This window comes from Pyxicephalus adspersus, chromosome 5 (assembly GCF_032062135.1).
Source record: "Pyxicephalus adspersus chromosome 5, UCB_Pads_2.0, whole genome shotgun sequence".
In the NCBI taxonomy this organism is placed as follows: Eukaryota; Metazoa; Chordata; class Amphibia; order Anura; family Pyxicephalidae; genus Pyxicephalus; species Pyxicephalus adspersus.
Genome location: NC_092862.1, coordinates 73,553,029 through 73,568,386, shown reverse-complemented (window position 1 = coordinate 73,568,386; position 15,358 = coordinate 73,553,029). Strand labels below are relative to the sequence as shown.

Sequence of the window (15,358 nt, the reverse complement as noted above, 5' to 3'; positions counted from 1 at the left end):
TGGTTTAGTTTGGCTTTATTATATTTTACTAAGTCAGCAATTTCATACTGGTCGTGTTCCAGTGGAAATACAATTATCTTCCATCCAAGTTTCCTTTATAAAAATGCAGCCTTGCTTCTGAATATTGTAAGACATACCAGTGTGCAACACACTTTACATACTGTACACTGGTTTTGCGGTGAATAAGACAAAAAACACACAAGAACAACAAAGATGGTAAAATTAAGTATTTTAAATGTATTTGTGCAGTTTCATAAGAACATCACATGTCGTTAAAAACACATTAAACAGCTAAACGTGTAAAAGACAAGACAGAATACTGGTATTAAAGAATAACTGGTCACAGAAATTAAATACTTTTTACATTTTGAATTTCATATGCATAGTGAAATAACCAAGTATCTTCTATGTACAATTTTTAAAACATATAATCAAATGAATGCATATTACAATTGTCCTAGTAATACTGAAACATTAGAGCAACTGATCTTATAAGTCATATTAAAAAAAAAGAACTGCGAGTAAGTGTAATTAGTATGTAAGGCAATTATAAAAATAAATTAAATATCCTGATTGTTTTCACTTGTTAGGCTAAGCAGAAAATATGACAGGGTACCAAAACACAATTTAATCTTTTTCTCCTATAACTTTTTTTTAAATATTACTACACAAAGATAAAGGTACAATCCCATCAAATGAACAGTTTTCATTTAAACTCACACAAGGGACACAGCTTATATGTTCACTAAGTGATGGCATTCAGTTTGCATAGCAAACCTATCAGCTTTTTAAAACCCAATGTTGGGTTTAAAACTTCCAAGTTCTTAGCACTGATAATATTTTAGCTAGAATGATCCACAGCACAGAGACAGAAATCCTATACAAAAGCATTTTAAAAACTTGTTGAACTTTACCATTGAATATAAAATCTGATTAATTTAGCAGTTTTTAACTTAAGTGTTGTCACAATCATCCTGATTTATTAAAGCTCTCCAAGACTGGATAAGATAAACTAATATGGGACAACCTGTGTGATCCAGCAATCCTGGAATAGATTTGGCCAGGACTGAAAAAAATTGTAAAGAAACCTATTCTCGGTTAGTTGGATCACCCAAGTTCTCCACAGTCTATCTCCTTTTGTCTTAAATCAGCCCCAATGTGTTATGAATCAAAGTAACAATTAATTTACCAATTTGACTTTTTGCCTGGACTTGTAATTTACATTGGTATGAACAGGGTACTCTAACTCTTTTATTTTGTTATAAATCCAGAAAACAATAATATATGGTTTGTATATATTCTTCTGTGTTGGGATATATGTAATTTCTTATGGAGTGTCTCCAGAAAAAAAGTTAAACACTTTCCATTAAAGTTACCTACATGAATGAATGATTTCATGTCTTAGGGGAGCAGCAGACAACTCCCAGTCAATGACTCATAGAAGGAAACAGATTTTTATTTCACTATTTGCTGTTGTTTTTTATTATAGGGAAAGCAAGTATGATGTCTCACTCTCTCCTTTAATGCTTGAAAAGGCATGTGAAGGGAACTCTATATTTTTATTTGATTATTGGATAAAGTCATATTTTTCTGTTTTCTTTCCAAAAATATAGAATTGTTCATATTCATATTTCCCATCTCCTATTCTGCCAGCAAGTGGAGATTCTATTTTTAATTTGTCCTCAATCTCTTTAGCTTTTGTGTCAAAAATATTCAAAAATATATAGTGTTAACCCTGCCCGCCCTTGGTTTTCATCAACTCAGGTCTGTACATAGCAATGGTTGAAAAATGTGAGGGAAGTCAAAGTCTTCTTGCCAATTCAAAATATGGATGAAAAGTTAAGTTAAGTAAGTAGTACACTGTTTATTCTTTAGGCACTGCTTTAGTAGTATTGCTGAAAATGAATATGTTCGATTATCATACCAATTCGTATAGTACATCTAATATTTCCAATAGAAAACACATGCTTAAACGCTTTTGTACTCTTGCCCTGTGCATTTTGTTCACTTTTCGGAAGAGTAATATAAATAAAAATGTTCTGCCTGATGAACACAGTTGTCTATACTCAATGAAACTTAGTTCACCACTGCCTACACCTTTGACCTTGAATGTACTACTTTGGTAGTTAGAAGAACAATCAACATAGGAGTGGACTAGCTAATGGGATAAGGTCTTTATGGATTCAAGCAATTTGGGATCAGGTATTTATGGGTTCAAGCAATTTGGGATAAGGTCTTTATGGACTCAAGCAATTTGGGGTTAGGTGTTTATGGGTTCAAGCAATTTGGGATCAGGTCTTTATGGATTTAAACCATTTGGGATCAGGTCTTTAAGGATTCAAGCAATCAAAACATAAGCCACAACTAATCACTGCCAGAGGCACTTATTGGATATTTACATTTGCATGTTGGGTGTAGTCACCTCTGCATTCACTGCACCCAACATGCACCCACTGCATAGATGTCATTGAGGTGAGATCAATTTTAAATGCAAACACAGTGTTGTGAATTCTGTTTGAACCTTGTGTATACCATGTTCCATCACCTAGTAGGTGCATCAAGTCAATAAAAAATAAACATGTTTCATATAAGCAATGTGCAGTTACTAAAAGCAGTTTAAAATAGACATAAAACTGCATGACAACAGACTTGCTGGGTGTACTGTATATATTGTACTTTGTATTATTCTACAAATTATATACAATAATTATGTTCTTTACATAGATGAATCCATTTTGTACTGTTAAATGTGATACAATACCTGTCTTGTTGAAGTGTTGTGCTAAATGCAGCCATTCTCGGGTGACTTCATCCAGTACAATCTGTGCATACATGGCAGAAGGCAGAAAAAAGATCTAACGAGCTTTAACAAATATACATGGTAGAATGTTAATTAGTTGTAGGAAATAGGTAGGGTCATCTACAGAAGTAGTCATTGTTACATTGTAATCAATAATAATCATAAAAGGTTGACAAGCCAATTAAAAACTGAATAACCTCTGTAGAGCTAAGTTTGTATATTATTATGTTTCAATCTGTTCTTGGTAATTGTCAATGTAAATAAATGTTCCAAAAGTGTTTATTAAAAAATCAATGTACATTGTCAAATATTATTTTACCCTGCTAATTACAAAACATACATTGTGGATTGAGTCAAGTTTCAGTTAGTTAGCTCAACATAAACCTGGATCTGTATGAGAAATCAAGTTAATGGATTCCACAAACAAACCACATTTTCAGGACAAAAGCCCAAACCTTTTTCCCACAACCCTTCTTTTTACTTCATATGCAATAATGCTTTGTAGTCACAAAGGTCCATTTTAAAAATTGTATATATTTTTTAATATATTTGTTTGCCTTGCATTAAACTGTAAGGTAGCAGGGTGAGTTAGTAGGATTTTAGAACACATCTCAGAACAAACTACATCCAATTAATAATACCATCAAGGGACACATGTTCATCACAATAATGGCCATATCTAATACGGAGATCCTACATAAATCCAGTAATAAGCCTTTATTACCCATAACAATTTTTTACCTAATTATGGTCAAATGTAACATTTTTATGTTAATAGTATCTATTAGTCTATTGAGAACTTCAACTCTACCTAGGTATCTGCTAAAGCATTGTAAATTTAAAGTGGAACTATGGCCTCCCATTACAAAATATGTGCTGCTGCACTTACAATAGATGCATCTGCAGTTGCAGTGTTCTCAATGTACACATGTTAGATTGTTGTCGTTGGACATTATAATTCACGATCATTTCAAATGACAAAAGACCAAAAGATATATGAACGAGTCCCGTAAATACAGTGCTGTTCTGTTCTATAGAGAGGGGAGGGGGGAGAACGAGCAAGTGGCAACGCGCTGCGGTCTCCTCCCTTCACTTCTATTGTAGTCATTTGTCTTCTGTCATTTATGTATCTGCCAGGACAGATCTATGAACAACATCAGATGGCCGCCGTACATGTCAGATTGCCGTCCCACATGAGCGATGAATCATCTGATGTGTGTATGTAGCCTTAGTCTCCATGCAAAGTACCACAAAAAGCTGCTGAACCTCCCTTAGGTTATATATTCTAATTTATACATACTCTAATTCTCAGAAAATATACTGGTCAGTAAAATGACTGATTGTCTTTTGCTAGTGACAAACTCAGAAAGGCTTGCTCTGATTATAGTGCAAAAAAACAAAGAAAACAAAGAAAGAAAAACAAAGAAATCCATAGCCAATGACAGAAAATTCACTTTGCTTAAATCACTGCAGGATTTTGATGGCTGTTAAGCGAACGTAGTTTGCTCTAATGCATTGCTGTTTCCATCATTTATGTAAGCCAGAATGTTGCTGCTGGAAATAATGACTTTACCGCTAAAAGGATCAAGAGCAAATGCACAAAAAATACAATTTCTCGGGCAATACTAACAGATTTATAACAATTCAATATGCTATCGGGGTGAGAAGCAGAAATTATATATCTTTAGATATACATTTTCAAAATAGGAAAGAAGGACACCCTTAATAAAAAAGTAGGCAAAGGGAACACAGCTTCTACATTTACATTAGGCTAAATCATACAAAAGGATCAAAAGGATAACCAAGAAAGAAAGAAAAAAGAGGGATTCGGTATGAAAAGAGGAACAGTCCTTCAAAATGAGGGGCAAAAGGGAAGTATGTTTTAGTACATCAGCTATAATTTAAGAAAGTTACTGGTAAAAGTTGTTGGTTTGTCACTATTACATATATATCAGATGCTGAAACAGATGATCACTGGGAAGAAGTATTGAGAGTTCTATTTTATAGTAACAACACAGCAGTGAAACTTCCAAAATCAACCTTCAGTATTTTTTGCACATATCCGGCTTTAATATGTTTTAACACTCTGTGTCACTGTAACGTGATTCAATTAGCTAATTGGCAATAGTCCAACGGAAGCCTCTCCTAGTGCTTTTGGACACAATGACTTTTTCTGCCTTTTCACTGTGAGTGGAAAACACTTCTTCAGTATCTAAGCCTGATTTATAGAACACAGAAATAAAAATAAACTCATTCCTTTTTTTCAGGTGGGAATTGCATAGTGCAGTTATCTTGTTTTTGTGCATAATTGATATACCCCTATATATGGTTCGGATTTACAGGTACTTAGAGCTGATTGGGCTTTTGTGACTGAGCTATGTTTCCTATTATCAATTATTAAAGAAAATATGAAAGCTTCTGAACATCACCGCTGTAAGTGCTAAGGTTTCTGGTGATCCCCATGATTCTGAGATGTTCAGATACTTGCAGTAAACAGAGGTATCTATTGTACACATGAAATTGCCACTATACAAATGTCATTTTTTGGCAGGAATTCTTTGTGCACCCAATGGCCCCATCACACAACTTTCTTTAAAACTATATTTTCAGCAAGTATAATAAGGTTTTCTCTTAAAACAGGACAGATTGGTTATGTGATAAAATGCATTTTTTATTTTATCAGGTAATTAAAAGGTTATTATAAATACAACATAGATGTTAGGTGTAGGTGACTATAATAATTTGTTTTGTCAGTGAACCTTCCATCTGATTGATTAGATCATAGAGAAACTAACATATGAAATAATTAACATTTGAAAGAATTTCACCCAATACAGCATCTGACACATTCACTAAATGTATTTTTAGTGATAATCACCTTGACCTAGCTGTGTAAAGCACACATATTATGCACAGTTCTTACTCAGCATGTCTAAATCTCTGAACTGCAGACAAAATACAAACACATAATTGCCTTCTCATTTTGTCATATAAAAAAAACAGAACTTGCTATAAACAAGTTACTGTATGTGCAAGATTTCTATACATGTTAATCAATTGCATTTTTTAGAAAAATGCAGGATTTGTATGTTCAATTATACAACGCTTGCAATGGCGTTTCACAAACCGTAGAGCATCTACTGACACTTCACAATCCTGAACATTTAACATCTGTAGGTCAAAGCAATTGGCAGCCACAATCTGTAGGCCTTGACCTGAAATGCTTTCACAGGATTTAAGACTCAAGCGCTTTAAGTTAAAGCAGTTGAGCGCTAAGAACTCCAAACCAATGTCTGAAACTAGAGGACACTTCCCAATGTCTAGGGATTTCAGTTTTGTGCAATTTTTCGCAAGGTATTCCACCCCATGGTCTGTGATGCCTTCACACCCTCGAGCATTGAGGTAGCGCAACTTACTGCAGTACTTAGCGATGTAACGAATGCCCACATCAGTTATCCTTCCACAGTGGGCTATGCTAAGGTACCGCAGACGTGATTCCAATTTTGCAATCTCACGCATACCAAAGTCACTGACAAAGCGACAGTCACTGACGCTTAGCTCCTTGATAGATGTGCAGTATATCATGATATATCGTAAACCTTCGTCGGTGATACGAATGCAGCGACGCAAGTAGAGGTGAGTAAGCTGAGTGCAATGAGCTGCTATAGTGTGCAGTCCTTCATCTTCCAGCAAGAAACAGTCTGTCATGTCCAAAAAACGTATTGATATCTGTTTGCCATGCATAGGAGACAATTTAATGGAAGCTTCACGTGTCAAGCTGATGCAGGTTACCTTTGAACAGCCTACAAAATAAAAGAGATTACTTGGTACATGTAATAAAGTCATTTAACTAAACATTATGTTCTATTTGTGTGTTAACCTAATTTATGCAAACCATAATCCAACGTAATTTTCCAATAAATGAGCTATAAGGATTGTTTACCAACCTATTTGCCATCAGTAATCTTCCCTAGTTTATTTTCAGTCTCTTGTAATATAGCAGAACACTGGACAAAAGTAATTTAAAACCACTAGTGGAATTTCACCTTTATTTATTTGAAAGCACTTAATTTGTCAGTGGGGTACTATAACACTGAACACTCTTTATTCTACATACAGTAATTATATAAACCCAAAAACCAAAATGTTAGTTGGTTCACCCTACAGGTAGAAACTAACACCACCTACAATTGAATCGCTAAGGCATCGTCAGAAAATAAAGAACTCTGCCCATCAAAATAATCTACCCTGTTACACATTGCTGGAGGCTTCTAGCACCTGAACCCCAATTACTCAAGATTAGGGGGTACAGGTGAACAAAATTAAAGCTGCAAATGAGGGACACCTGTGGCTAACACCCCTTAAAATTTCATCGCTAAGGCATCGTCAGAATATAAAGAACTCTGCCCATCAAAAAAATCTACCCTGTTACGTTAGAAGCCTCCAGCTTCCAATGTAACAGGATGATACATTAGAAGCTGGAGGTTTCTAGGGCAATAGTTCAGTGTTTAATTTATTTCAAAGTAGGCCTACACATGCACACTTCTTGTAACAGGTAAAATTAAAAAAAATATTAAAACGTTAAAAGTTTATAAACTGTGTTATGTTTTGCGGCTCCAGACTATTTTTGTTTAGTGGAAGAGGAGGCAAAATGGCTCTTTTGATAGTAAAGGTTGCTGACCCCTGCTCTAGGCAAGTAATTTAAAGGGCCTGATTTATTAAAGCTCTCCAAGGCTGGATAGAATACACTTTCACCAGTGAAGCTGGGTGATCCAGCAAACCTGGAATAGATCTGGTCCAGGATTCAAAACATCTGCTAGCAAATAGCAAATTACTTCGTTTGCTGGATCACCCAGCTTCACTGATGAAAGTGTATTCTCTCTAGGCTTGGAGAGCTTTAAAAAAAATCAGGGTTAAAGTGTATATATACCATTCTCCTCCAGTGATTTAATGTGCACAAGCTCTTTTGACACTACCATATGCAGTTCATTCATTTCAGCAACTAACATAATGGATCTGATATACAAGGTTAGGAGCTGTTATATGAGTTTGGGCTGATCACTTGTGAATAATGTGAATTCACAATGTGAATAATCATACTGCCAGGGATAATTCACTTAGCTTTGTGAATGTAATGAACGTGTATTTTGCATAGAATACACATTCATGTGTCACCAAATGTAACAAAAAATAATTGGTTTTAGCAGAGCCTCACATAATTTACTTTGCCTATTCACTTTGCTAAGTGAATAAACTTTAGTCATTTTTCCTTCAGTAAATCAGCCCATTGCATCTCCTCTGCAATGAAAAAGGCTGCCTGTGTACATATTTTCCATTTTAATTTTTATGTAAAATGCTTTATGCTTTCAGAACATACTTTTAGTATAACCTACTGTCTTATCTAAAATAAATTTTACACATGCTATGAACATAATGAGTCACGAATCTGAAATAGGAAGAGGCATTCCATTCATAGTGGGCAAATTACACTGAAATAATGTATGTTCATATATTTGAAATATATATTAGAATGTCTGTTGAAAATATTTTTTTTTCATATAATATTAGATCAAACATTATTTTTACCTGACACATCCAGATGTTCCAAGTTTGGGCACAACGATACCACATCAAATACTGCCTCATTGGATATGTTGTAACAATTGGACACTTCTAGTCTTCTCAGTTCTGGGCAGCACTGAGCAATGGTATAAAGCCCCCGATCTGTGAGCCGCCTGCAGCCACTAACTATTACTGTCTCCAACATGAGACAGACGTTGGGTGTATCCTGACAAAGTCTACGGGTCAATACCTTTAAGGCCCTGTCCACGCTTAAAGTTTCACCAGTTAGTCTTATAGTCCTCCATAATCGAGGGTCCCAGGCTAAATTATACCAACGTCGACAGACTCGGGCACAACGGCATAACTGGTTTGTGGGTAGGTATGAAAATATTTGTATTATGCATTGATCTGGCATGCGATCGATGTTTGCATGGTCCTTTTGATGCTTTGAGGCCAGGCGTATCAGTGGGTGGGTAAGACGTGTAGGTGGTGGGGAATGGACTATTGCCACAGTCTCTCCTGTGATGGATGATGATGATGTTGATGATCCTCTTCCATTCTGGAAGCTATTCAGGTTTTGTGGGTATATTAGTGCAGGGCTTGGTGTGCTGAGTGTTCGCATACTCAAGTCGGAATCTGAAAGAAATATATATAATTAGAAACTGGTTGCAAATGTCTGACTCATGATAGGTTTTCACAGAACTTTCATTTTGTAAATTCAACTACTATAATATACTCACAAAATAACATAAAACTGAAATTGGTAAATATTGCATAGAAGAAGTCCCATTACCAGTTTAAAAGCCCCTCCTTCCAAGAGTAACACAAACACTAGGACCACTTTTGGATAAAAACCAATAAACTTGACATTATGTTTTAGTCCGTAGGAGGAAACCATAGAAACAGACAAAGGGAGGAAACGCTATGCAGTTAGTCTACCTGGTGACAAACACCAGATAGCCAAAAAGGGTAATCACTAGGTCACTGTAGTCACTTATAAAATGCCTTTTAATCCACCTAAACTAGAGTTTTTTTTAGTTTTTACCAAAAAGATATCTTTATAACAAATAATATTAATATGTTACTGTATATGGTAAATAAAAGGGGGTTGGCAGTGGTTGCATTGTACAAACTAAAATTTATTCCATATACATTTTCTCTGCTGGCCTCGTGAGTTGACAATGAGGAAACTACAAATGATTTCACATATAAAATCACAAGTAAAACATTCTGTCACATAAAAGGACATACAAAAAAAAAATATAACCTTAGGATGGTTTTAAAAATAAAAATAATAAAACATAATAGAATTATGTTCTCTTTTTAGTTAAAATTAATTGTTAATTTTAAAAAGTTTCATTTTTAAAGTGTTATTTTAGTTCCAACTTTATCAACACTTACAAGAAAAAGCAAACTGTACTGTAAATATAATAAATGCTTACAAAGTAGAAGAGTCATAAGTAAAGCAATATTTTTTAATAAACCCCTTGTATCAGAGGTGTAGGTCCCTTTGGAAGATCTGTTTCCTGGACACTTTAAAACTACCAGTATGTAGTAATCCTACTTGCTGGTGTAAGATTTCTTTCATGACACTTGGGATTAACAATATGCCGGAGACCAAAGATTATACATTTACTGTGAATAGGTTAGGCTGGAATGATGACAAGCTTTAAATGAATATAAATCTGAATATGTTGTCAGCAGACTGTATATGTAGTCATTTACCATAAAACAGGAAAATAAACAATATTTTTCCCCTCTAAATCATTAAACCAGGATTTAACAATCCCCAACAGTTCTGTCCTTGTCAAACTGTCAGTGGTGGGGAAAATATCAGAGCAAGCTGTTTTATGATCTTTGTGACAGCTTCTGACATTAACCTGGAGAATTTCTTCATGGGCATAGCAGGAGAGATAAGACAAGGATCGCATGTATAGATGTAGCTAAACCTCCAGAGCTATCATCTCACTTACTCTCCAATAATTCTCTGTGTCAAGATCAGCTCCTGGGTGGCCTGTCTCCAGTTTAGAGGTTTCTGGATTACTACTTAAGTCACGCACATCTGTACACATTCACTGTTCATTAACTTTGTGCACTATCTACAGTACAACTCATCCATCAATCCAAGATTGTTCTCCTAGGGTAAAATGTACAAACCTTAATTGAAAAAAAATGTAGGATGCATTTGTGTCCTTGTTGTTCTATGAACCATAGAGGTGGCAATGTCAATTTTAAGCAATAATTAAAATCAAATGTACTTTCATTTAAAGTTTTTCCAGTCTAGGCAAACACACACATCTCTATGGGGAATTAATAAGAGGGTATCAGGAGTGTTTGTCCTGAACAATATGCTGTTTAGCTTCCTCTTTCTTTTCTCTTTGCATTACTAATTATAATAAAACATCCAAATCCAAATGAGGTTAACTGTTAGCTGTACTGACATTTTAATACTATAGTATAGGTAAAGTTCCTAGATCACCAGATTGTGGGAAAGGGACTGGTGCATCACAGCAATGTTTGAAAAAACTGAACCATTATATTTAGGTTGCATACTAAAAAAAAACAATCAATAAAATCCTCCCTGCACTGCAACACTTACAAACCCAGGGTATTTAACCAGTAAAAAAGTACAAGTTGCTTTTACTCCTCTTCTTTCTGATAGTTCAGGATATGGGGGGGGGGCTTATGTACAATGTAGGACTGCTAGCCTTGCATTGTATGTGATAATGTCCATGAGTAGGAGCCTGGTGGAGTGAGGGATAAAGTAAGAAAAGTTGCATCTTTCTGGTACCCTAGGCAAAAAATTATTCCACATATTGCAGGGGCAAAATGACTTATATACTGCCCATGCCCCTACTTACATATTACTCTTCTCTATTTGACCTGGTGGTTTTATTCACTGGGCCAAAAAGTAATGGGATATAAAAATGGTATCTATAGTTTATCAAATGATAGTTTGTCAAAAGAAAAGCAGGTAATATTAGGTAACACACTAATATGGATCCTCTAACAAGCTATAGAATGAGGATGACCGATTCCCAAAACTGTTTATTTTAATTCTGACAGGTTAATAGAGAAATATGGGATTCACTTTCCCTGCACTTAATTCTTGAGTTTGATCCATGACTGAAAATAATATTTGAAGGTGTGTGGTCGCCTTATGTTTTTTTTCCTACTCTGCATGTACAACTGTGATAAGGAGACATTAGACTGTAAGTTATTTTGGAGATAATGAAGTGATATAAAATGTGTAATTTTTTTTATAAAACATTATTAAAAAGTTCTTATTTTTTAATATTCATATTATTATTATTAATAATAATAATAATAATAATAATAATAATAATAATAATAATAATAAATATATATATAATTTAAAAATAAGCATGTTTTATTAATGTTTTATTTATATATTTTTTTTTATAGACATATACAGTTCAAGTATAACACTTTTTTTTTCCAAAATATTATGCATAGAAACAAAAAGACACAAACAAAAAAAAACTAGATCCAGCAAATCTTAAAAAGGATGTGTATGCAGGAATTAGGGCTTAGATCATAATCATTTGGGTGTCTACAGGCTTTAGTAATGTAAATCTGTCCCCGGTATATTGTAAAATATGGTAAACTAGCACCAGACATATGGTATACAGATGGAGTAGAGGTTGTATTAAGAGATATCTAGGAATTAGGTGGATTATCTGTGCCATTGTGGGACAGATTTCTTAGCTAAACTGTTGGAAATTGAAGTGCAAAAACACCTCTATGGTTTACTGCAACAAAGTTAATTCTCTGCCTAAAGGTAATGTAAACCCAAACTGGATGACATTTTATTTATCCCCTAATTAAAGCCTCCTGTAGCCTCTTTGCTGTAATCTGCCCATATGCCCATACATGCTTCTAGTGATGGTTGCCTACTAGTGTCTCAACAATTGCTTTCATGACAGTATCACTGGGTTTAATTCATTCATTCATTCAAAACAAGATTTAAAATAAATAAATAAATAAAATACTTAAAATTTCTTTAACAGCTTATATGGCATTGGGTTTACATATATTTTAGTGGTCAACTTTAAGTGTTAAGAATTATAGAAAGTAGGAAAACAATATAGAACCCACAAGTCCATACAAAAATTACCAATGGTAATCATTTGAAAGAAATGTAACTGAGCAGCTGAATGGCTATAAAATCCAACATCCCAGAAGCCAGTTTAGGAGCCTGATTTATTAAAGCTCTCCAAGACTGGAGAGAATACACTTTCATTAGTGAAGCTGGGTGATCAAGCAAACCTGGAATGGATCTGGTCCAGGATTCAAAACACATAGCAAATTACTTTTAGGAAATCGATTCCAGGTTAGCTGGATCACCCAGCTTTACTGATGAAAGTGTATTCTCTCCAGCCTTGGAGAGCTTTAATAAATCATGCGGAATGTGAGAGCTGCATTTTATGACTTGATTGATTTATAAGTACATAAATGTTGGAAACCACAGTTTTCCATAAAAGATGAAGTCAGACAAATAGATTGTCAACAGCAGACACACTATAAATGGTGTATCAATATAATCACAGGGAAAATAAAAATGTAGCAAACAATAACAATGCTGGAACAAAACTTAATTTATATTTTTAGAAATTCCTATTAAAAATACATGACAATAAAAATACTTGTTACATTACATTCAGTGGTTCTCATTTTCAAAATACTATGGCTAATGAATAATACAATGAATGCAAAAGTAAGGATGAAGCATTTCTACAGTGACAAGTCTACCATTGCCAGCCAACGTACTTTAAAAACATTTAAAATGAAGTGGAATTCTCATTCTCATTCAGCTCTCCTATTGTAATGGATTCCTCTCTCCCTTGTCCATTTGTATTAAGGACCAGGATTTGCAGCTTTATTCATAATATCTTTTGCCTCTTTTCTATTTATTGCTTTTTTTTAAGCTCTACACTTAGCAAAATATTACTTTGCACAAATATTAACACTTGGAAAGTGAGTTTTCACTTAACTTGCAGTAAAAAGTCTTTTTGCAAAGAATACCCAATATTGTTCAAAAATGTAAAAATGCTTATTTCTCCTTGTATATTAATGGCTGAAATCAGCAGAGATTCACCTATTTAAACTCCGCTATGTGAAAAGTGTCATAATTCACTTTGCTAAGTAAATGGCTCAAAAGAAAATCAACCACCTTAGGGTCTAACAGCTAAATTTTCAGTCGATTGGCCAATCTAAACTGCTCTGTCTGTACTGTGTCTTTGTTGTGTACAAGCGGAGTATGGATGGGTGGCTTCACCACATAGATGGTCAAACAGGAGATGTGGAATATATTTATAATAATATAAGAACTTTCCCTAAAGTATTTTTAAGTAGCTTTGTTGAAGAATTAATGGACTCTCCAGTTTTAAAATATTAAGCTCAAATCTTAATTGAAGTGTTTGCTCTCAATTTAAACAAACTGCTAGAACACTTTTGACAAGTAGTCCTGAAGCTTACTAAAGCCTGCTAGATGCTTGTTTAGAGTAATGGTGAGCATTTCCATTAGGTTCTATTTAACATTCCGAAAACTAGAGCTGCATGGTACTTTAAAGGCTTCAATAAAACTTGCAGAAAGCTCTTGTTATGCTTTTTAAAAGCTTGGTGTACACATAGCTGGTATACAACCCGAACAAGGCCCAAAGGAGCCCAGGATAGAAAAACCCAACAGACGTTTGAATTACTCCCTGTTTTATCCAAAGTAATAGAATGTTTTGGTTTTGGCTGTGCAAAGGCACACCAGATGCACTGGCAACAAAGTCTTGTGTTTTGTAACTGCTAGGAAAAGCTTTCTAAGTGCTGCTTACAGCTAAAGTAAAAACTACCTTTGCAGGTAGGGCTTTCCCCACATTTTAAGGGTGAAATGCTCATTTGGTCTACAGTACCATTACAAAGCACTTTTATATCTTGCTTTAACAGCTACCAATATTCTTTTTTTCTCTTTTCTTGCCCTTGCCAGTCTTGGTTTAAGATGGTCTCTCAATGACCTCATTACCAATGTAGGACTGCTGCTCAAGCATTATATCTGAAGAAATCACAGAGCTTCAACTGGCTGGGCCAAAAAGAAGATATGTAAAAGTGCTTTATAACAGGACCCTGGACAAAAATGAAACTTTTATGCAATCCTATTTAATGTACAGCGCAGCGTAAAATATTGGCGCTATATAAATCCTGTTTAATATATGCAAGCTAAAAAAAAAGTTTTGACAGACAGAAATCACTAGTTACAAGCACAACAAGAAAAAAAGATTTAAATATACAGTATGACCCCATCTTCCTATATCAAGTATTCCTGTAGACATACAGCTTTTAACCAATATATATATATATATATATATATATATATATTCTTTTATTTTTATGCTAAGTTTGAATAGCACAGGCCTGTGACAAGTTTACAATAAAATAACTACATTTCCTCACTCCCAGCTTGTGCATCAATAAAGAATATTAAAAACAGTACATCCACTAAGTGTAACTGGTCCTTTTGGCTGCCCACCCTGTCTGGGGCTGGTGCCATGTACCCTTGCCGTGTACACTACAATTCTAAATTACTCTGCAGTCACTCCAGCACTTATTTCGAGTTACTTGTTGTAGGGATGAAATTTTGTATGGATGTTATAAAGTAGTGGACTAAGCATTTATAAATCACCTGACAAAGAAAGTCTAACATGTCTTTTTACAATAAGTATGTTTTACCTATCAAAGAGTATTACTAAACCCTTTTCCAGTGATTTGGAAAAAAACAAGAAATGCAATGTCTTTTCTTAGATATACTAGGCTCCAGCTAAGATTTGGTAGACATGATAAATACTATTATAAGCCCTGATGACATTCAAAGCAGTTTTCATAATATATGGTAAACATGTGACTTTTAGAGGGTCCAAGTATCTATCTGCATAGTATCACAGAATGCCTTAATCTTTGTTCTGAAGATTTTGTAGCCTTCTAAGCTGC

The 15,358-nt window shown here is 34.5% G+C and overlaps 1 protein-coding gene across 1 annotated transcript in view; it reads right to left on the bottom strand.

Annotated features, from left to right (window-relative positions):
- Window positions 1-216: 216 nt before the first annotated feature.
- The window catches only part of FBXL7 (F-box and leucine rich repeat protein 7), a 119,074-nt gene continuing 103,932 nt past the window's right edge, over window positions 217-15,358 (bottom strand). Inside the window, exons 3-4 of the mRNA XM_072411856.1 lie at window positions 8,387-8,998; window positions 217-6,603 (exon numbers count right to left, since the gene is read on the bottom strand). Of these exons, the coding sequence (XP_072267957.1) occupies window positions 5,867-6,603; window positions 8,387-8,998 (1,349 nt within the window). The 3' untranslated portion in view covers window positions 217-5,866. The remainder of the gene's footprint in view (window positions 6,604-8,386; window positions 8,999-15,358) is intronic.